Source organism: Pan troglodytes, chromosome 6 (assembly GCF_028858775.2).
Source record: "Pan troglodytes isolate AG18354 chromosome 6, NHGRI_mPanTro3-v2.0_pri, whole genome shotgun sequence".
In the NCBI taxonomy this organism is placed as follows: domain Eukaryota; kingdom Metazoa; phylum Chordata; class Mammalia; order Primates; family Hominidae; genus Pan; species Pan troglodytes.
The window spans coordinates 49,388,287-49,409,545 of record NC_072404.2 but is presented as its reverse complement, the minus strand read 5'-3'; the positions used below and the strand labels follow the sequence as shown (position 1 = coordinate 49,409,545).

At 38.1% G+C, this 21,259-nt stretch overlaps 1 protein-coding gene across 2 annotated transcripts in view; it reads left to right on the top strand.

Moving 5' to 3' along the window:
* Window positions 1-21,259, top strand: part of CDK13 (cyclin dependent kinase 13) — a 147,545-nt gene that overhangs the window by 25,536 nt on the left and 100,750 nt on the right. For both annotated transcript variants that reach the window (XM_001140018.6, XM_001139939.6), the window contains exon 2: window positions 12,361-13,020. In XM_001140018.6, the coding sequence (XP_001140018.1) occupies window positions 12,361-13,020 (660 nt within the window). The remainder of the gene's footprint in view (window positions 1-12,360; window positions 13,021-21,259) is intronic.

Below are 21,259 nucleotides of genomic sequence, written 5' to 3'. Positions count from 1 at the left end.
GAGAATCGCTTTGAGCCTGGGAGGTTGAGGCTGCAGTGAGCCAAGATTGCACCACTGCACTCCAGCCTGGGCAACAGAGTGAGACCCTGTCTCAAAGCAAAACAAACAAAAAAAACCCCTCAAATACCTTGTTTGACCCCTATATGTGAGCATATATTAATATAAGTATTCATTACTATTCTAGGGGCCATGAAAAAAGGAAATCTCCTATTTTGTAGTATGTGTGTAATGATTGCCACATTGGTTTCTCATATACCATGCGTACAGAAACATTTGAACAGTGTTTTATAATGAATAATGTATGCATTAATGTTGAAATGATGAGAAAGAGCCAGCCATGTGATGATCTAAGCATCCCAGGAAAAGAAAATGATGCATGCTTAGGCACCAAGTCAAGAAGAAGCTTGACCTTCTGCAAAAGCAGAAAGGAGACCAGCATGGCTGGAGTCTGGTAAATAAAGAAGGGTATAATAAAGATGGAAGGCGGTTTAGGCCTTGTGAGTCACAACACAGAGTTTTATTTTTATTTTAAATGCAGTTGGAAGCCACTGCAGAGTTTTTAAGCAAGGACATGGCATAATCCAATTTATGTTTTTAAAAGACAAAGACATAAAATACAAGCCAACCTGTAACAAGTACTGTGTGATCAGCAAATAGGGAAGTGATAGAGATGAGACTTTAGCTTGACCCATGCAAAATAGATAAGAATTACAGGCTCACACCTGTACTCCCAGCACTTTGGGAGGCCGAGATGGGCGGATCACCTGAGGTCAGGAGTTTGAGACCAGCCTAACATGGTGAAACCCCGTCTCTACTAAAAATACAAAATTTAGCTGGGTGTAGTGGTGGGTGCCGTAATCCCAGCTACTTGGGAGGCTAAGGCAGGAGAATCACTTGAACCCGGGAGGCGGAGGTTGCAGTGAGCCGAGATCATGCCATTGCACTCCAGCCTGGGCAACAGAGCGAGATTCCGTTTCTCTCTCTCTCTCTCTCTCTCTCTGTCTCTCTCACACACACACACACACACACACACACACACAGAAACAAATGGAGGAGAAAGAGATAGTGTGGTAGCAATAAATAGTGCCTGGCTTTGAAGTGAAAGACTTGGGTTTGAATATTGACTCTGCCTCTTGTTAGTTCCCCCATCTGCTTTCTCTATACCTTGGTTGCACATGAGGAGCAAATCAAATGAAAAATGCTTATAAATGTGAACCTGTGAGGGTTAGTGTGGTATACAGTCATGTCCCCAGTTTTCCATGGGGCATATATTCTAATACTCCCAGCGGTTGCCTGAAACCACCAAAATAGTACTCCACTCTAAATATACTATGTTTTTTTTCTATACATACATACCTGTGATAAAGTTTAATTTATAAATTAGGCACAGTAAGAGATTAACAACAATAATAAAATAGAACAATTATAACAATACCCTGAAATAAAAGTTATGTGAATGTAGGGTCTCTCTCAACATATCTTATTATACTGTACCTTGCATAAGAGAAACCATGGAAAGTGAAATTGAGGATGAGGGGACTGCTGTACGGTATTTGTTTTATTCAGTGAATAAAACACTGAATTATGCTAGGGGCTGTGGAGTGATACAACAATGAATTAGACTCAGTTTCTGCTCCTCAAAGAGGGTGCAGTCTGATAGACAATGTGGTTGATATCTAAAATGTGAAGTTAAGAGTTATCATAAGAAGGGTGCAGATAAAATGCTATGGGAGTTCATAGAATGGAGACCGTGCTTCTTGTTTGGATTTGGCTTCTTTTTTCATAAGGCTTTATGAAGTCCTTTATGCTAGTCCTTGAGAGATGGATAAGCCTTGAATAGAAGATGGAGGGCAAGATGATATTCTTACTAGGCCAGTATGAGGGAATGTAAAGGCATGGAAGTATTGGGCAAATTTAGTACTTGATAAGCAAAGGTAGGTTAGGACCAGACAAATTATGCAGTACCTTGATACTAGGCTGCTGTGAATTCTTTTCAATAGGAATACTATCAGCAGTGTCTTTAATTGTGTAAATATTTATTGAGCATCTACCACTGCCAGGTTTATGATAGAAGTCAAGGCTTGAGGATAGAATATCTCAGTTTAGTTGGGGAAGATAGATTATCTGATTATTTTTATTCTGAGATATAAACAGAGTTGTGATGGGATCATAGGACAAGTACCAGCTCTAGCTGACTGGCGTAATAAGAGAGGGCTTTATAAAGGTGGTAAACACTATGCTGAGATACGAAGTATCCTTTTGTTTCCTACATAAAGGAGGTGAAGACAGGAATATGAGAGAAACATTCTAGGCCTGACACTTCCTATATTTTGTGATGGCTGGACAAGGACTTTATATGCAAGTCAAGCAGGGCCGAAGGCTTTGGGGTAACTGAAAGATTATTCAAGTGCAGAGTTAATTGGAAAGGGTAGAGACTCGAGGTGGGAACCTGGTAAGGAGACTTGCACTGGGCCCAGTGTGTGATGATGTAGTACCTAATGTGGAATAGTAGCTATGGGGATAAAGAGCATGGAAAAATGGAGAGATGCTTGAGATGTAGAATTGGTGGAGCTTGGAAACCAAATAGATCTGTGAGAAGAGATAAAAGAGATCATGTGGAATGTAGAATAATTTCCAGGTTTCTGCTGTTTTAGAGGGTGCCACTGCCTCAGAATAGGGTATATTTAAGGAGAAGGAGGGTGGATTTGAAGAGGAAGCTTAATAGTTTTAGCTGTATTGTGTTGAAGATACATGTCACAGAGTTGGAAGTAGAGAGGATGATTTGCGGGGGTGACGGGGGACGAATTGACAACATTTAGGTAATCATTTAAGCCACACATAGCATAAATTAAACTTGTGGGAGAATGAATATAGGAAGGAAGAAAAACCTCAAGGTGCGGAAACAGCCATAGAAGTAAGAAAATCATGAAGACGAAAGGTAGTAGAAATAGCTAGGAAGTGCTCCAAATAATTGGAGCAGAGAGAGACTTTTAAGGTTGTAGCCAACATTATCACAGACAGTGATGTTTTTTTCTTTTTCTTTTTTTGAAAGGTAGGTCATTGGTTGCTTCAGAGGTGACCAGTTGCAGAGAGGATGTATGTATAAGCCAGATTGTAGTGATTTGAGGATTGAAAGGACAAAAGAGATTTTGGCCGTAACTGGAAGGACAGATAAAGATAATATCAGTATGCCATCATTTTCTCTTTGTTTTGTTTTCTTGTCTGTTTTTAAAGATCTTAGAGATTTGAGTAATTTATTCCTTCAGGGGAATTAACAAATGAACAGCAAAGGTTAACATCACAATTAATAGAATAAGCCAGCTATTGTCATAGAGTAGCCTAGCATAGTGCATCTCAGACTTTAATGGATATCTTGTTAAAATGCAGATTGTGGTTCAGTAGGTCTGGGCTGGAGTCTGAGACACAGCATTTCTGACAAGCTCACAATTGGTGCTGATGCTGCCTGTCTATGGACTACACTGTAAGAAGTAAGGCTCTAGAGAGTATGAGATTGATGCATTATAGGGGAGTTAGCCTTAGATAGAAAGAGGAACACCTCCTTTCTTAATTGAGGTGGAGTGTACGGTGGATGAAGGCACAGGAAATACAGATTAAATTTGCAGGCAAGAGACATGCGTGGTAGTCTTTGTTTTTTTCTGTGAAACAATAAGTAAAGCTATGCTATGTGAAGACTAGGAATGGGATTGTGTGAGCTTGATGAAAGTTGTGAAAGTTTGGAATAGCTACTAAGAGGAGGAAAATGAGTGAATTTGGGACATGTAATAATCGCTGAACAGTGAGGATTAGTTTGGTTATGGTGTCTGTAGAAATGGAGCAGACACAGACTAGTAATAAAGTAAAAAAGACTAGTAATGTAGATTTTTTTTTTCTTTTTTTTCTTTTTTTTTTTTTTTTTGAGACAGAGTTTTCGCTCTTGTTGCCCAGGCTGGAGTGCAATGGCATGATCTCGGTTCACCGCAACCTCCGCCTCCCAGGTTCAAGCGATTCTCCTGCCTCAGCCTCCCAAGTGGCTGGGATTACAGGCATGCGCCACCGCACCTGTCTGATTTTGTATTTTTAGTAGAGACAGGGTTTCTCCATGTTGGTCAGGTTGGTCTCGAACTTCTGCCCTCAGGTGATCTGCCCATCTCGGCTTCCCAAAGTGCTAGGATTACAGGTCTGAGCCACTGCACGTGGCCAAGAGATTGCTTATTTTTTTAAGATGATATGGTACTCTAGGGAAGTGGTAATGAGGTCTAAAGTAGAACAGTGTCCTCGAGAATGGAAGAGGAGGATGTGGTAGGCCGAATAATACTCACCCAACACCACACCCCCTCCAGGTGCCATGCCCTAATCTTTGCAATCGCTGACTGTTACACCTTACATTTTAAGAGGAACTTTGTAGATATGATTAAATTAAGTATGTTGATGTGGCGGGGTTATTCTGGGTTATCTGGATGGGTCCTGTGTAATCACAAGAATTTTTATAAAAGAGAGGCTGTAGGGTCTAGTCAGAGAACTCACGTGATGACAGGAATAGGAGAGAGAAAATGTCATGATGAAAGTAGAGGCCCAGGTGATGTAAGGTTTTGAGCCAAGGAATGTAGACAGCCTGTGGAAGCTGGAAAAGGCAAGGGAACATTTTCCCAAGAGACTCCAGAAGGAACAAAGCTCTGGTGACATGTTGGTTTTAGTTCACTGAGACTGATTTTGGACTTCTGACATGCAGAACTGCAAGAAAATAAATTTGTGTTGTTCTAAACTGCTGACTTTGTGGAGTTTTCTGTTACAACAACGATCAGAAACATTCAGAGGGTATGTATATAAGGGAATAGTATAGAGTTAGAATCAGTAAAATGAGACAATTAAGAGGTTGTGGTGTGGGAACTGGGAAACTAGATTTCTAGCCTGGGTAAATGAGTGGAGAGTAGTGAAATTAAAAATAGAGAATGGTAAGGAGTAGATGTTACAGGAGGGTATATTTGCTTTGCATGTCATAATTTCAGGAACTGGTGAGAATAGTATTTTGAGTCTAGTAATATAGATTAGAGTGGAAGAAAATTTGAAACAAGGAGATGAATTTAAGAGGCTACCACAGTGCTGTTACATATAGTTAATAGAGCTGTTATAATAACGTTACATGACAAAATACACAGGATCATCACTTTATATAGTGCTTTTCAGTTTGGGAGTCATATTCATACCTTTTTGGGGGGGTTAATAAGTTTTTGAAATGGACACAGCTGCTATTAGCATGAGAAATAAGCAGAGTGGAAACATTGGCCTCAAAGATGTTGTGGATAGCAGCTACTGTATTGGGCATCATATGTATAGAACATTTCTGTCATCCAGAAAGTTCCATTGAGTGATGCTGCTCTGTGTTATTTTCAACAGTGGAGGACTGGATATTATCAGTATTACAGTAAAATTTTTAGGACACAGTATTTGCTAATTAGAAATAATCTTCAGAAGACCTAGACTCCTGGAGAAACTGTGAGATAATAGTCAAGTGAACAATATACAGTGCTCTCCAAGGAACACTAAATAGTCTAACAACGAGCACTAACCAGTTGGGTTTCAGGATACTGGGTTTTTATTCTGGTACTACTTTGTGTTGTGTGTATTTGGGAAAACCTGTTAGAAACATAGAAAGTTCTCTTCTTAAAGAGGTCCTGTAGCCTCTTAAAAACATCACAAGCAAGAAACAGGTAATATGTATTCATTAATTTCTACAACAGTGTAGGAATATTAGGAAAACATTTTTAGAAAGAAAAATCTTGGCTGGGTGCAGTGGCTTATGCCTGTAACCCTAGGCCAAAGTGGACAGATCATTTGAGTCCAGGAGTTTGAGATCAGCCTGGACAATATGGCGAAACCCCTATCCCTACAAAACATACAAAAATTAGTCGAGTGTGGTGGTGCGCGCCTGTAGTCCCCGCTACTTGTGGGGGGTGGAGGTGGGAGGATCACTTGACCCCAGAGGTCAAGGCTGTAGTGAGCCTTGTTTGCGCCACTGCACTCCAGCCTGTGTGAAAAAGTGAGAGACCCTGTCTTAAAAAAAAAAAATTATCTATTAAACAAGGAGGTTGGACCTGCTACCTACCTCCATTTCAATTCTTTTAGTAAAACATTATCATGCCATAATTCATTATATAGTTTTAAAGATGCACTTCTCTCTTATTCTCATAACGTTTTATGGCTGAAATGTTAATCATTAGTAAAAATGGCCTAAACTGAAATTTGTTTAGTTTTAGGTTCCCAAACCATGTTTGTTATAAACAGTAAATATATTTTTGGAATTTATTAGCAAATCACAATATCTGAGAGAATGGAAACTTACTAAGACACGAAATAAATAGTTTAAGGAAGGAACTTTTGTAGAGAAATAAAAGAGTTGGAGAGGAACGGAAGTTGTATGTAGAAGAATTCAGTTGATAAAGTGATCAAATACTATAAAAAGTCGCTTCCAAAATATCTTTTTTTTTTTTTTTTGAGACGGAGTCTCGCTCTGTCACCCAGGCTGGAGTGCAGCGGCACAATCTCGGCTCACTGCAAGCTCTGCCTCCCGGGTTCATGCCATTCTCCTGCCTCAGCCTCCTGAATAGCTGGGACCACAGGTGCCCGCCACTACGCCCGGCTAATTTTGTTTTTTTTTCACTATTTCTTTTTTCTTTTTTCTTCTTTTTTTCTTTTTTTTAATTATTATTATTATACTTTAAGTTTTAGGGTACATGTGCACAATGTGCAGGTTAGTTACATATGTATACATGTGCCATGCTGGTGTGCTGTACCCATTAACTCGTCATTTAGCATTAGGTATATCTCCTAATGCTATCCCTCCCCCCTCCCCCCACCCCACAACAGTCCCTAGAGTGTGATGTTCCCCTTCCTGTGTCCATGTGTTCTCATTGTTCAATTCCCACTTATGAGTGAGAACATGCAGTGTTTGGTTTTTTGTCCTTGTGATAGTTTACTGAGAATGATGATTTCCAGTTTTATCCATGTCCCTACAAAGGACATGAACTCATCATTTTTTATGGCTGCATAGCATTCCATGGTGTATATGTGCCACATTTTCTTAATCCAGTCTATCATTGTTGGACATTTGGGTTGGTTCCAAGTCTTTGCTATTGTGAATAGTGCCGCAATAAACATACATGTGCATGTGTCTTTATAGCAGCATGATTTATAGTCCTTTGGGTATATACCCAGTAATGGGATGGCTGGGTCAAATGGTATTTCTAATTCTAGATCCCTGAGGAATCGCCACACTGACTTCCACAATGGTTGAACTAGTTTACAGTCCCACCAACAGTGTAAAAGTGTTCCTATTTCTCCACATCCTCTCCAGCACCTGTTGTTTCCTGACTTTTCAATGATTGCCATTCTAACTGGTGTGAGATGGTATCTCATTGTGGTTTTGATTTGCATTTCTCTGATGGCCAGTGATGATGAGCATTTTTTCATGTGTCTTCTGGTTGCATAAATGTCTTCTTTTGAGAATTGTCTGTTCGTATCCTCTGCCCACTTTTTGATGGGGTTGTTTGTTTGTTTCTTGTAAATTTGTTTGAGTTCATTGTAGATTCTGGATATTAGCCCTTTGTCAGATGAGTAGGTTGCGAAAATTTTCTCCCATTTTGTAGGTTGCCTGTTCACTCTGATGGTTGTTTCTTTTGCTGTGCAGAAGCTCTTTAGTTTAATTAGATCCCATTTGTCAATTTTGGCTTTTGTTGCCATTGCTTTTGGTGTTTTATTAGACATGAAGTCCTCGCCCATGCCTATGTCCTGAATGGTAATGCCTAGGTTTTCTTCTAGGGTTTTTATGGTTTTAGGTATAACGTTTAAGTCTTTAATCCATCTTGAATTAATTTTTGTATAAGGTTTAAGGAAGGGATCCAGTTTCAGCTTTCTACATATGGCTAGCCAGTTTTCCCAGCACCATTTATTAAATAGGGAATCCTTTCCCCATTGCTTGTTTTTTCAGTAGAGATGGGGTTTCACCATGTTAGCCAGGATGGTCTTGATCTCCTGACCTCGTGATCCGCCCACCTCAGCCTCCCAAAGTGCTGGGATTACAGGCGTGTGCAACTGCGCCCGGCCCCAAAATATCTTTATATAGAACAAAAGTTTTCTGAGTCTTTATCTCTGTTATTCAGATTCTGTCTAAAAGAGATTAATAGTTCAGAAGAATGAATTGTGTTGGGATTTTACCTATTATCTTTGTATCTCTTTTCTTAGATAAGATTCACTGATTGTAAATTTCAATTAAATATAGTTTACGTGTCTGAATGAAATTGATGACCAGAATCTTGCCAGTGTAGGAAAAGTTGATTTAAGAAAAGAAGGTTTGCTTTCCAAACCTTCTATGCTGTTACCTTTGATGAGATGACAGTCTCTTTGCTTTCTTCTGCTGCTTACCTTTCTGCTACTCGTCAGTATCTGATCAGGGGATAGAAACATGACGTATATCAGACTTGTTTGGAGCTCCAACAAAATCTGAAGGGAGAGGAAATTAAAAATTTGGCTGAGTATTTCATGTTATGACACTTTTGGTTCCTATATTAAAGTTAACCAAGTTATTTCACAACCAGCTTACAATCACTTCATATTTAGCCAAACATTTCTTCTCATTTCTATGTATAATTATAAGCTTATTGATATTAAAGTGTGGGTTTTTATGAAATGCTTTCCTCAATACTGAACCTTAGTTGACCCTCAGCACATACTTGTTTTTGAAAGAGGGAGGTAGATGTTGAATTTGTGTTTGAGTTTATCCTAAACCTAATCATCATTTTGTTTTTGTCCTAGAATTAGAATGTTTCTAAACACCTCCCTCCACACTGTATTAATGTCAACTAAGAACGGAAAATTTCAGTGTCCAGGCACGGTGGCTCATGCCTGTAATCCCAGCACTTTGCGATGCCAAGGCAGGAGGATCCCTGGAGCCCAGGAGTTCAAGACCAGCTTGGGCAGCAGAGTGAGACCCTGTCTCTACAAAGTTAGCTGGGCATGGTGGCGCACACCTGTTGTCCCAGCTACTCAGGAAGCTGAGGTGGAGGATTGCTTTAGCCCAAGAAGTCGAGGCTGCAGTGAGCTGTGGGTAGTATCTCTGCACTCCAGCCTGGGTGACAGTGAGACCCTGTTTCAAAAAAAAAAAAAAAATTCTCTGCCTATTTATTATTTTTTTTGAATTAAAAAAAATTCACGAAATAAAAATTTAAAAAAATTTTGTGGGTGCATAGTAGATGTATATATTTATGGGTTACATGAGATATTTTGATACAGGCATGCATGCATATTAGTCACGTCAGGGTAAATGGGGCATCTTTTTATCCTTTGTGTTACAAGCATTTATCCTTTGTGTTACAGACAATCCAACTATCCTCTTATGGTTTTTTGTAAATGTACACTTAAATTATTTTTGACTGTTGGCCGGGTGTGGTGGTTCACACCTGTAATCCCAGCACTTTGGGAGGCCGAGGCAGGCAGATCACCTGAGGTCAGGAGTTCGAGACCAGCCTGGCTAACATGGTGAAACCCCGTCTCTACTAAAAATACAAATACTAGCCAGGCATGGTGCGGGCATGCCTGTAGTATCAGCTATCAGGAGGCTGAGGCAGGAGAATCGCTTGAACCCAGGAGGCAGGATAATCTCTTGAACCCGGGAGGCAAAGGCTGCAATGAGCCGAGATTGCACCACTGCACTCCAGCCAGGGCTGGAGCGAGACTCTGACTAAAAAAAAAAAAAAGAAAGAAAAAAAAATGTGACTATAGTCAGCCTATTGTGCTAGCAAATAGTAGGTCACCTTCATTCTTTGTATTTTTTGTGCCCATTAACCCTCCCCCGACCCTCCACCATGTCACTACCCCTCCAGCCTCTGGTAACCGTCCTTCTACTCTCTATCTCCATGAGTTGAATTGTTTTAATTTTTAGCTCCCACAAATAAGTGAGAACATGCAAAGTTTGCCTTTCTGTGCCTCACTTATTTTACGTAACATGATGACCTCTAGTTCCATCCATGCTGTTGCAAGTGACGGGATCTCATTTTCTTTTTATGGCTGAATAGTACTAGATTGTTTATATGTACCACATTTTCTTTATCCATTCATCTGTTGATGGACACTTAGGTTACTTCCAAATCTTGGCTAATGTGAATAGTGCTGCAATAAACATGGGAGTGCAGGTATCTCTTTAGTATTATTGATTTCCTTTCTTTGGGGTATGTACCTAGGAGTGGGATTGCCGAATTAAAAGATAGCTCTAGTTTTAGCTTTTTGAGGAACCTCCAAACTGTTCTTCACAGTGGTTATACTAATTTACATTCCCATCTACAGTGTACAAGGGTTCCCTTTTCTCCACATTCTCGCCAGCTAGCTCCTTGGCAGTGTGTTAATGTGTTAACCTGCCTACTTTAGAGTTAAAAAAAAATGCTGAGTTTCAGACCTGAGTTCTAGATAAAAATAGAATCCAACTCAGATCTTATAAGAGACTTTAATGCAGGGACTACAGAGGTGCCGTGGATTAAGGGAACCCATAAGGCATGTTTTTACTAGCAGCAGAGAAGCCCAAAGGGCCAGGAAAAACATAGTGTTTTTGGAGCCTCGTGAGAGCTGTGAAGAGGGTGCCTCACAGCAACCATGGCGGTGGAGGGATGCAGCTTCTTCCAGAAAATGTGGCCATGAGGAGGGAGGGAGCTAGGAAGAAATAATCCAGCCTTTCTCTGCCTCCTTCTGTCAGTGGCAGAACAGCCCTGGAACTCAGAAGGCGTATCTGTTGGGGTCAGCATCATTGGGCACAGAGTAGGGCAGAAAGGTATTGGGAGATAGGGCAGTTGTAGTAAGATAATAAGCAACACAACTACTAATGAGTTCAGGTGTTGACTTCAGGTAACGTAATATTTTACCCAATTTCTTATCTGTTAACTATGCATACTTTACTGGGTTGATGAGGGCATTAAATGAGATAATGTGAAAGTACTATCATAATGTCTTTGTCTTGTGAGTATATTTTAAAAGTCTTGGTAATGCATGGATTTGAAAACCTCAGCTTCCTTTCACTTGGTACTGTGTTAAATTTGTTTTGTGGGAACTTTGCTTGCCACTATACTTTTAAATATATATTTTCCAATAATTTTTGAGAAGTGAATGGCCTCATTATTATCAAGTAGTTACCAAGATTTAGTTTGTCATTGTTTTATAGAGCCAGAAGCCTGAAAACCTAAGTCCTAGTTCAGACTATACTACTATTTGTGGCATAGTTCTTTGTGGGAATTATTTTTACTTTGCCTCTCTGTGCTTTTCCTTTCTAAGAAATTGGAGTAATAATACTTAACTAGTAAATGTTTAATATTATGGTAAAATAATAGTTGTCAAGTACTTTGAAGACTTAAATGATATGTATATTAACTTTTTTACTCTCATTCATTTTGAAAAGTATCAGAGCCTCAGATTAAGAGTGATTGGATAGTTTTTACTTTGTTGCATTTTCTGTGTGAAATTATGTAGCTCATAAGCTATTATCTTGTATATGTGTGTTTACGTGAGTAAAGTGATTATGCTTATGTCTATTTTAGTTACTGTGTATGAATGTAATTTTTTAATTTTTTTGAGACGGAGTCTCGCTCTGAAGCCCTCCGCCTCCCAGGTTCAAGTAATTCTCCTGCCCTAGCCTCCTGAGTGGCTGGGACTACAGGCGTGTGCCACCATGCCGGGCTAATTTTTGTAGTTTTAGTAGAGATGGGGTTTCATTCACTATGTTGGCCAGGCTGGTCTCGAACTCCTGACCTCGTGATCCGCCCGCCTTCGCCTCCCAAAGTGCTGTGATTACAGGCGTGAGCCATCACGCCTGGCTGTAAATTTTCTTAAAACTATCTTTCTGAAACGAACTCTAAGAGACTCTACTTATTGCCCAGTAGTAAGTCTTGTCTTTTTCACTCTTGCCATAGACAGAGCACTGCTTACTTCTGAACTTATAGTTGAGGAAGGTACTTTTGAGATGTGGCAACTGTCTCCTGGTAAAAGATTTGTCAGACTTTACCCTGCTGCTACTACTACCATTGATGTAGCCTTATTGCCTACTTCTTTTTTCTGAGACAGCAGTGATGCCTTGTCACATTTTTCGTCCTAATTTTTACATTTGTAGACCAGAGCGAGATCAGGGCAATCCATTTTGAAGAAAACTATGATCACCAAATAATACTCTACTTTAAAGAAATTTTTATTTTTCAAAACTTCAAAAATGTAACTTTGAAATTAAGTAAATTTCTATTTTATTTCATAAACTTGAGTTAGCACTGTCTTTGTAAATTCCAAACTGAACCTTTCTCAATTACTGACTAAATCTTAATTATTTCTCACCAGACGGTCTGGAAAATCCCGAAGCAGAAGCCCGTATTCATCTAGGCATTCAAGATCTCGTAGCAGGCACAGATTGTCTAGATCCAGAAGTCGTCATTCTAGTATTTCTCCTAGCACACTAACTCTGAAGAGTAGCCTGGCAGCTGAATTGAACAAGAATAAAAAAGCACGAGCAGCAGAGGCAGCAAGAGCCGCAGAAGCAGCGAAAGCTGCAGAAGCAACTAAGGCTGCTGAGGCTGCTGCCAAGGCTGCAAAAGCTTCAAACACTTCTACACCTACCAAGGGGAACACGGAAACTAGTGCCAGTGCATCACAAACAAACCATGTGAAGGATGTGAAGAAAATTAAAATTGAACATGCACCTTCTCCCTCAAGTGGTGGAACTTTAAAAAATGACAAAGCAAAAACAAAGCCACCTCTTCAGGTAACGAAGGTGGAAAATAATTTGATTGTAGATAAAGCCACCAAGAAAGCAGTCATAGTTGGAAAGGAGAGTAAATCTGCTGCTACAAAGGAGGAATCAGTATCTCTTAAAGAGAAAACCAAACCACTTACACCAAGCATAGGAGCCAAGGAGAAGGAGCAACATGTAGCTTTAGTCACCTCTACATTACCACCGTTACCTTTGCCTCCCATGCTGCCTGAAGATAAAGAAGCTGATAGGTAAGTGCAAAAAGTATTTGTCAATAACTGTTCAAAGAAAAAATGTAAGTCTGAAGTGAGAAATGAGTTGACCTCCCCTAACCCCCTCGAAACAACTTTAGTGAAAAAGACTACAAGTAAGTGAATGAATTTTCTTGATTATATGCATCTTAAAATGAAGCACATTGCATACAAGATGGCAAAATTAAAGTTTATACTAAGACATTCAGGGAAAAATTGCCATTGTCTTGGGATACAATGAATATTTCAATATGATTTTGGGTATTACAAATGCCAGTATTCTCTTTGGTTTAGTTTTCCTTGATGATGTAATCAGAGACAGAATATTTTATGAATGAGTTGGCCCTAGTTAATATACATCTCACAAGCATTTGTCTCATTTATTTCTAAGTTTCTTCAGTGGCCTTGTAAATTTATCACTGTCAGTGATTTTGTTATCACTTTTTAGTTTAGTCTTTTCTTAACTCTTTTAATTAAAAAAATTTTTTTTTAGCCTGTCTTGCAGTTGGGATTAATCACATTATATTATAGAAAACTCATAATGTGGCCAGGCCTGGTGGCTGAAGCCTGTAATCCCAGCACTTTGGGAGGCCGAGGTGGGTGGATCACCTGAGGTGAGGAGTTCAAGACCAGCCTGGCCAACATGGTGAAACCCCGTCTCTACTAAAAATACAAAAAACTTAGCCGGGCGCAGTGGCAGGTGCCTGTAATCCCAGCTACTAGGGAGGCTGAGGCAGGAGAGTCACTTGAACCTGGGAGGTGGAGGTTGCAGTGAGCCGAGATCGCGCCACTGCACTCCAGCCTGGGTGACACAGTAAGACCGTGTCTCACAAAAAAAAAAAAAAAAAAGAGAGAAAATTCATAATGTGATTATGCTTTCCTTTAAGATGTTTAAAAATTTCTATTATGAACATTGAGGGTATGGCTGATTTTTTATTGAGAAACATATTCTTAAGAGGCAGTAAAAATACAGCTAAGAATGTTTCTTTTTTGTATCCTAGTGTAGAAAAATTAGACTTGTGTGGTTTATCTGCCTGTTACACCACCTAGCTGTTTTTATTTTTATGAAGAAATTAGAGCTTCCACCCCCTCCCACTCCCCATTAAAAAGCAACTATATGAGTAGTTTTCCTAGCTGATTTTTTTTTTTTTTTATAGATTTTGAAGTCAGATGGATAAAAATGCCATGTGGACAAGTGCTTACTTTGGCATTATGAAAATTTTATAATTTAACACAAACAAAAGTGAAATAATAATTCTTGAGTTTCATGCCCTTTGAGGTGCCTTTTTAAAAATAATCAAAATGTTATTGGAAGACCCCATCCAATTTAATCGGGTGTTATTTAATTATACTACTATAATTGTTGTATTTGCAGGTTTGACTGTTCTCAGGGAACGCTGAAGGTTCATAACAGTAGTGATTTGTAATTGTGAGGCTTGAGTGTGGAATTGAATTACTTCATTAGAGAGTAACTAGTTACTGAGAATCCATGTTTCATTGAGACTGGTGTTTCTCTACTTTATCCTTTTTTTTTTTTTTTTGAGACGGAGTCTTGCTCTTTTGCCGAGGCTGGAGTGCAGTGGCGCTCTCTCGGCTCACTGCAAGCTCTGCCTCCCGGGTTCATGCCGTTCTTCTGCCTCAGCCTCCCGAGTAGGTGGGACTACAGGCGCCCGCCACCAAGCCCGGCTAATTTTTTGTATTTTTAGTAGAGACGGGGGGTTTCACCATGTTAGCCAGGATGGTCTCGATCTCCTGACCTCACGATCCACCTGCCTTGGCCTCCCAAAGTGTTGGGATTACAGGCGTGAGCCACTGCGCCCGACCTACTTTATTCTTCATATATGCTTTAGGAGTAAATTTTTACTAGGTTATTTTCAAGAACTCTTACGTATACATGTGAGTGCTTAATGAGGATATTCCTTATGCATCTGTCTTTAATTAGTTGGTGGCACATTTAATTCTTGTTCATTACTTTTTTTTTTTTGATCCACCTTTTCTGTCTCCTCTGCTTTTTCCCCTTTTTGTTGTCTCTTCTTTCTTTGAATGTGTTTGTATGTTTAATGGATACGGAAGTTTCTAAAGATTCATGAGCACTTCTACTACATGTCTGTGTGGCCAAAGATTAACTCATCACCAATGGAACTTTCCTTATTTTGATGTCTATAATTTACCTAAATGTATGTACTAACTACATATGAGGAAGAGACTTGATATTGTTTTACTTTTTATAAAAGTTTTTAGGTGATTAAATAAAAATGTATTGTAAAAAGAAATGGTTAGAAGTGATTACTTTTGGAAATAAATGGGCGCTGAAGGGAATGGATGGCACAGGAGACTTATTTTATATTTACTATTTATAATACTGTTAGAAGTACAATAACATTTGTTAGTGGGCTGTAGTAGAAAGCTTAGTTTTTAGTGCCAGTTGTACCTCTTACTACTCTCATGACTTAATCTTTCTGTGCCTCAGTCCATAGTTCTATTCATGGGTGAAAATATTTACAGTTTAACCTCACAGATTAGTTGTAAAGATTAAATTAGTTGATGGACTGAATTTTGCAAGCTGTAAAGTGTTATGCATCTCAGTTATTGTAATTAGTCATAGTATAAATCAGCACTGCTGGAAATATTACAGATATTTAAAACTGCTTTAGATTATTGAAAAAAAGTAAAAATTACAAAATATGATTTACATTGTATAATATATAAACCATTATATGTGTAACATGTAGATCCGGTGTGTAACGAATAGACCTAGTGCTTCATTTGAAAAGGATTGGTTTTTGTAAAAGAGGAACTATTGGTTGGTTCCCCTTTTATAATGAAGGGGGACCACCCCCAGGCCATTTTTTTCATGTATCTGAAAGTAATGCTCTTGGTAATTTTGTTTACAAGTTTCTTTTTAGTAACCATTGTATACTTTTTGTTTTTTGCTGAACAGCTATTAGTTGAAAGTGGTTTATAAACTATTTCTCTTGAGGTAAAGAAACAATCTTTTCTGTTACAACATACTTTAGGAAACCCGAATATGGGAGGTATCTTTATTTACTTGTTACTCACTGTAAATGTAAAGATCACTTTAAAGAAGAGTGAGTAATGGTCTGCATAATCTCATTGCTGTATCTTAAGGAAAGCTTTTGATCTTTGCTTTCTTTGAGCATGCCTGTATCTGTATTCCTGGTTGACTTTCACTGTTGTATCCACAAATACATTAGCAAAAGTGTGTGTGTGTGTGTGTGTGTGTGTGTGTGTGTGTGTGTGTGTGTGTGTTTTGGATGGCCTCTTGATTTTGCAAACCTGTACTCCACTTGCTTTTGCTGTTTTATTGTATGTCCAAGTAAATTCTCCCCTTCCCTCATAAATTCTTTATTTTTAAAATATTCAAGCACTTAGAAAAATTGAAATAATAATACAATTAGCATCTGTGTAACTACTGGAACTACTGGATGGAATTTATCCATCTAGATTAACGAAGTGTTAACATTTTGTTTTATATGCTCCATCTCAGCAGGTGTGGTGGCTCACAGTTGTAATCCCAAAGTGTAATAAGCACTTTGGGAAGCCAAGGTGGGCAGATGGCTGAATCCAGGAGTTTGAGAGGAGCCTCGGCAACATGATGAAACCCCATCTCTTCAAAAAATACAAAAATTAGCCTGCTGTGGTGGTGCAGGCCTGTAGTCCCAGCTACTTGGGAGGCTGAGGTGGGAGCATCACCTGAGCCCAAGAGGTCGAGGATGCAGTGAGCTGTGATTGCACCACTGCACTCCTGCCTGGGTGACAGAGTGAGACCCTGTCTCAAAAAAAGGAAAAAATTATACACACACACACACACACACACACACACACACACACACACTCCATCTCTAGTTGTTTAAGAGAACTAATGAGAGTGTGTGTGTGTGTGTATACACTTCTCCCCGAGATGAAGTCTTGCCCTGTTGCCCAGGCTGGAATGCAGTGGCGCCGTCTAGGCTCACTGCAACCTCTGCCTCCTGGGTTCAAGCAGTTCCCCTGCCTCAGCTTCCGGAGTAGCTGGGATTACAGGCGCACACCAGCATGCCCAGCTAAATTTTGTATTTTTAGTTGAGATGGGGTTTCACCGTGTTGGCCAGGCTGGTCTCAAACCCCTGACCTTGTGATCCTCCTGCCTCGGCCTCCCAAAATGTTGGGATTACAGGCATGAGCCACCGCTCCCAGCTGTGTATACGTTTCTTTTTACTATACTGTAAATACTTAAGTCATCTCCCAAGAATAAGGTCAGTCTCCTGCTTGATCACAGTATCATTGTGATAAGGAAATCAACAGTAGTTAATCTAACAGAAATAAATAATAATATCATCCACTATATATAATCAATAATCAGTACTCCCCCCCACCCCCTGCCCCCAGCCCTATGACTTTTTGAAGAGTCTAGGCCAGTAATCTTACAGAATGTCTCACCTTTGGATTTATCTGATTATTTCTTCTTGGTATCATTTAACTTGTTCTTCTCTAACCCCTTTATTTCCCATAATCTGGAAATTACTTGTGCTTTGTTTATATAAAGAACACACATTTTTTTAGCCAGAATATTTAAGAGGTGATTTTATGTACTTTATGCTGTTGTTACAGGAGGACCAAAATATCAGATTGTTTTACTCTACTAGTAGTGATGTGATGAGCAACTTTAAGGTCTCTCCATATATGAGGGTGCATTTTCCTCTTTGCAATTAGAAGTGAGCTGTAGGGTAATATTTTTGGCAGTGATTGAATATTCTTTTTCCCAACAACCTATCACCTAATGGTTTAGCAACCATTAATGGTATTTGTCTAATTCAGTTACTGTAGAAGGGACTGCACATGGTGATTTTTTTTTCCATTGCTGCTGCACAAATTAAAAATGGTTATTTAATAATTCTGCCATTCCTTTTAACATTAGCTGGCCTTGTTTTGTAAATACGTGTTTCCCCATATCCCATTTAATCATTCTACTCTCATGGATTTTTATTTATTTTCTGCGTTACTAATAGTAATAGCCACTATTCTTTTTTACCCTCACATTGTCCGAAATTTGGCCAGTGGAAGCTCCTATAAGCTGACTCCTTTATTCTTCTGACATGACCTCGTTTGTTTTTTTGTGTTTCCTTGCTTTCTAGTTAAAGGTATATGTTAGGTTCACTTTGAATTTTGCTTCATTCTCAAAATTACAGTCTGTTTTCCCACAAAATCATGAGATAGATGGTAATCTGTGTGTTTTCACAGAATGTAGTTGTTTTATTATTTTTAAAATTAGAATCATACCATGGATAATGTTCCTTGACTTGCTTTTTCATTTAATGTGTTAGAGATCTTTCCATGTTGGTATAGATGGGCCCAATATTCTTATTACAGGAATGGATGTATCGTGTTCTTCTGTTGATTAATGGATACTTAGGTTTATAATTATTTGCTATTAAACTCTCCTTATATATTAATATTTTATGTATATTTAGGTAATTTTTATAGGATAGTTACATGTCAAAGTATACACATTAAAAATTTGATACAAACTGTCAGATTATGTCTTAGTAAGGCTGTGTAACAATTTATGCACCCAGATGTATGAAATTGCCTTAACAGTTTTGGATAGTGTCAATTTTGACAGTCTTTAAAATATGTAATTAATTTTGCATTTTTTGATAATAAGATATGGTATTTTCTTGAATGTTTATTGGTTGTTTATTATTTTTCTGGTGAATTGCTTGCTTGTATTCTGTGCTGGATTTTCCTTAAAGTTGTTTCCCTTTTTCGAATTGATGTTTAGTTGTTATGTTAGGGATGTTGAGCTTTGCTTCTCAGAGTCTGTTGCTTATTTTTGACATTTGTTTTGCTTTTGGTTATATGAATGTTTTCCATTTTTATCTAGTCAAATCTATCATTCTCTTTCCTTTAAAACTTCTAGGTTTATAAAATTTAAAAAGGTTAAGTCAGATCTGATAGAAGTTTGGTTTTGGTTATTGTGTAAAGAAGTGTTCTGATTCTTTACTCCCCCCAACCCAGTGTTGTTACCGGTACCATTTATTGTATAATTCATCTCACTAATTTCCATATATAAAAATTCTTACATATATCTGTTTCTCTACTTTCTTTTCTTTTAACATATTGTGTTTGTCAGTATCTTAACTGTTGTAGTGTCTTTAGATACATTCTATATTGGCTCCCAAACTCAAATTTCTATTTTAGGGGGAGACAGTAATATAAAAATGAAGGGGATGGAGTAAATTAGTGATGCATAAATGGCTCTGCTGTTGAGCCTCAACATCAGTGTTGCTCTACAAGAATTTAAGCTTGTCTTAGAACTTTTGCTTTTTTAAAAGAGGAAGCCTAGAACCTGAATATTATGTAAATCTTTGGATTTAAAATTACAATTCATAGTTCTTTATAAAACATTGGATAGACTGAGTAATATATATCCTTTGACTTCAACCAGCATTTGGCTTTTAGTTCTGGATCTCTGAATAGGTTGACAGGGCAAATGCCACTTAATTTTTCTTTTTGAGAAATTTCTTGGCAGTTCTTTTGCCGTTATTCTTAGACAAATTTTATAATCAGGTTGTCAAGTTGTATTTAAAAAAAAACAACTCTTCCTTGAATTTTTTTTGGAACTCTATTAAATCTAATACAGTCATAATTTGGAGACAGCTTTATAATATTAGTTTCCCATATTAAAACATGGTTTCTTTTCATTCGTTCAGATCTAATTTTATTTCTTCAGTCAAATGTTTTATTTTTTTCTGTTGCTCGTGTGTATTTCTTTTTAAGGCATTTTATTTTTGTTGCTGGGGTGTATAGAAGTGTTTTTAAAAAGCGCATTTTCTATTTTATTATTGCAAATATTCAATAAAAATGTTTTAAATTATGTAACATTGTTCTTGGAAAGTAATATTCGATAATATACTGACATTTAGTATAGATAGCCTTTAAGTTTTAAATTATAAGTGAAATTAAGACTTTAGTTTTTTCCTCTAAAAAATGTTGATTTGAATCTTCAAATAAGAACTCTTGACTAAAGCCTCATTACAAGTTAGAGACTATAGTTTCCTAAATAAGTTATTCTAAATAGGCCTATTTTCAGTTGGCATTCAGGTGATACCTTTTCTAGAAAGAAGCCTTTACTGTATTTCAGACCTGATTTAGCCACCCTTTAGCTACTACATTACTCTAAGAATCTGTTTGTGTAACACTTTATCCTACTTCCTACCTGTCTTCCAGACTGTAAGCTCTTTTTGAAAGAAACTGTAGCTTAATGTGTTTGTTGTTAAATTTCCAGTGCCTTACAAATACCTAGCACATGGAAGCTCACAATCAATATTTGCTGAATGGAGGGAGAGGCAAATTGAGAAGTGGGCTGTGTAATACATTACTTTAAAAATAAAACTGCAGGCCTGGCATGGTGGCTCACGCCTGTAATCCCAGCTCTCTGGGAGGCCGAGGCAGGTGGATCATCTGAGGTCGGGAGTACAAGACCAACCTGGCCAACATGGTGAAACCCCATCTCTACTAGAAATACAAAAAAATTAGCCGGGCATGGTGGCACGCACCTGTAGTCCCAGCTACTCAGGAGGCTGAGGCAGGAGAATCGCTTGAACTCGGGAGATGGAGGTTGCACTCCGTCTGGATCATGCCGCTGCACTCCAGCCTGGGCGACAAAGCAAGACTCTGTCTTAAAGAAACAAAACAAAACTACAAACCAATTTGTTTTAAAGCATGTTTTTTCTCTGTTAAAGAACCTTCCAGTGAGTAACACAGGACATAAATTTACTATGATAATTAAGTCGTTTTTATCAGATGGTATTATTAAGTTTTTATCAAGTGGTATTAAAGGATTCATTTGTTTTACAGTATTATTCAACACGAATAGGAGGATAATTACAATTAAATTATTTACATTGATAATAATATCTTCAGTAATTTCTGATCACAGCAGTGTAGTTGCAATAAATTTTTTCATTATGGGACTCAACTGCTGTGAAAGTATGTGAAGTCCAAATTTTATTATCATTATGAGATTCTCTTTCAATGTGTCACATTATATTAGATGACAGACTTTGTCATATCAGGGAAATTTAAAATAAATTGCCAAGTTAAGATATACTTTAAAACTCAGAGCTCTTTATGCATTCATAAAAAGTACAAAGCTAATGGAGTTTAAATTTCAGCTGTAATTCTAGAAAGCTGGAATCTTAAAAAAATTAGAAGAATAATTGTCCAATTTAGAAAA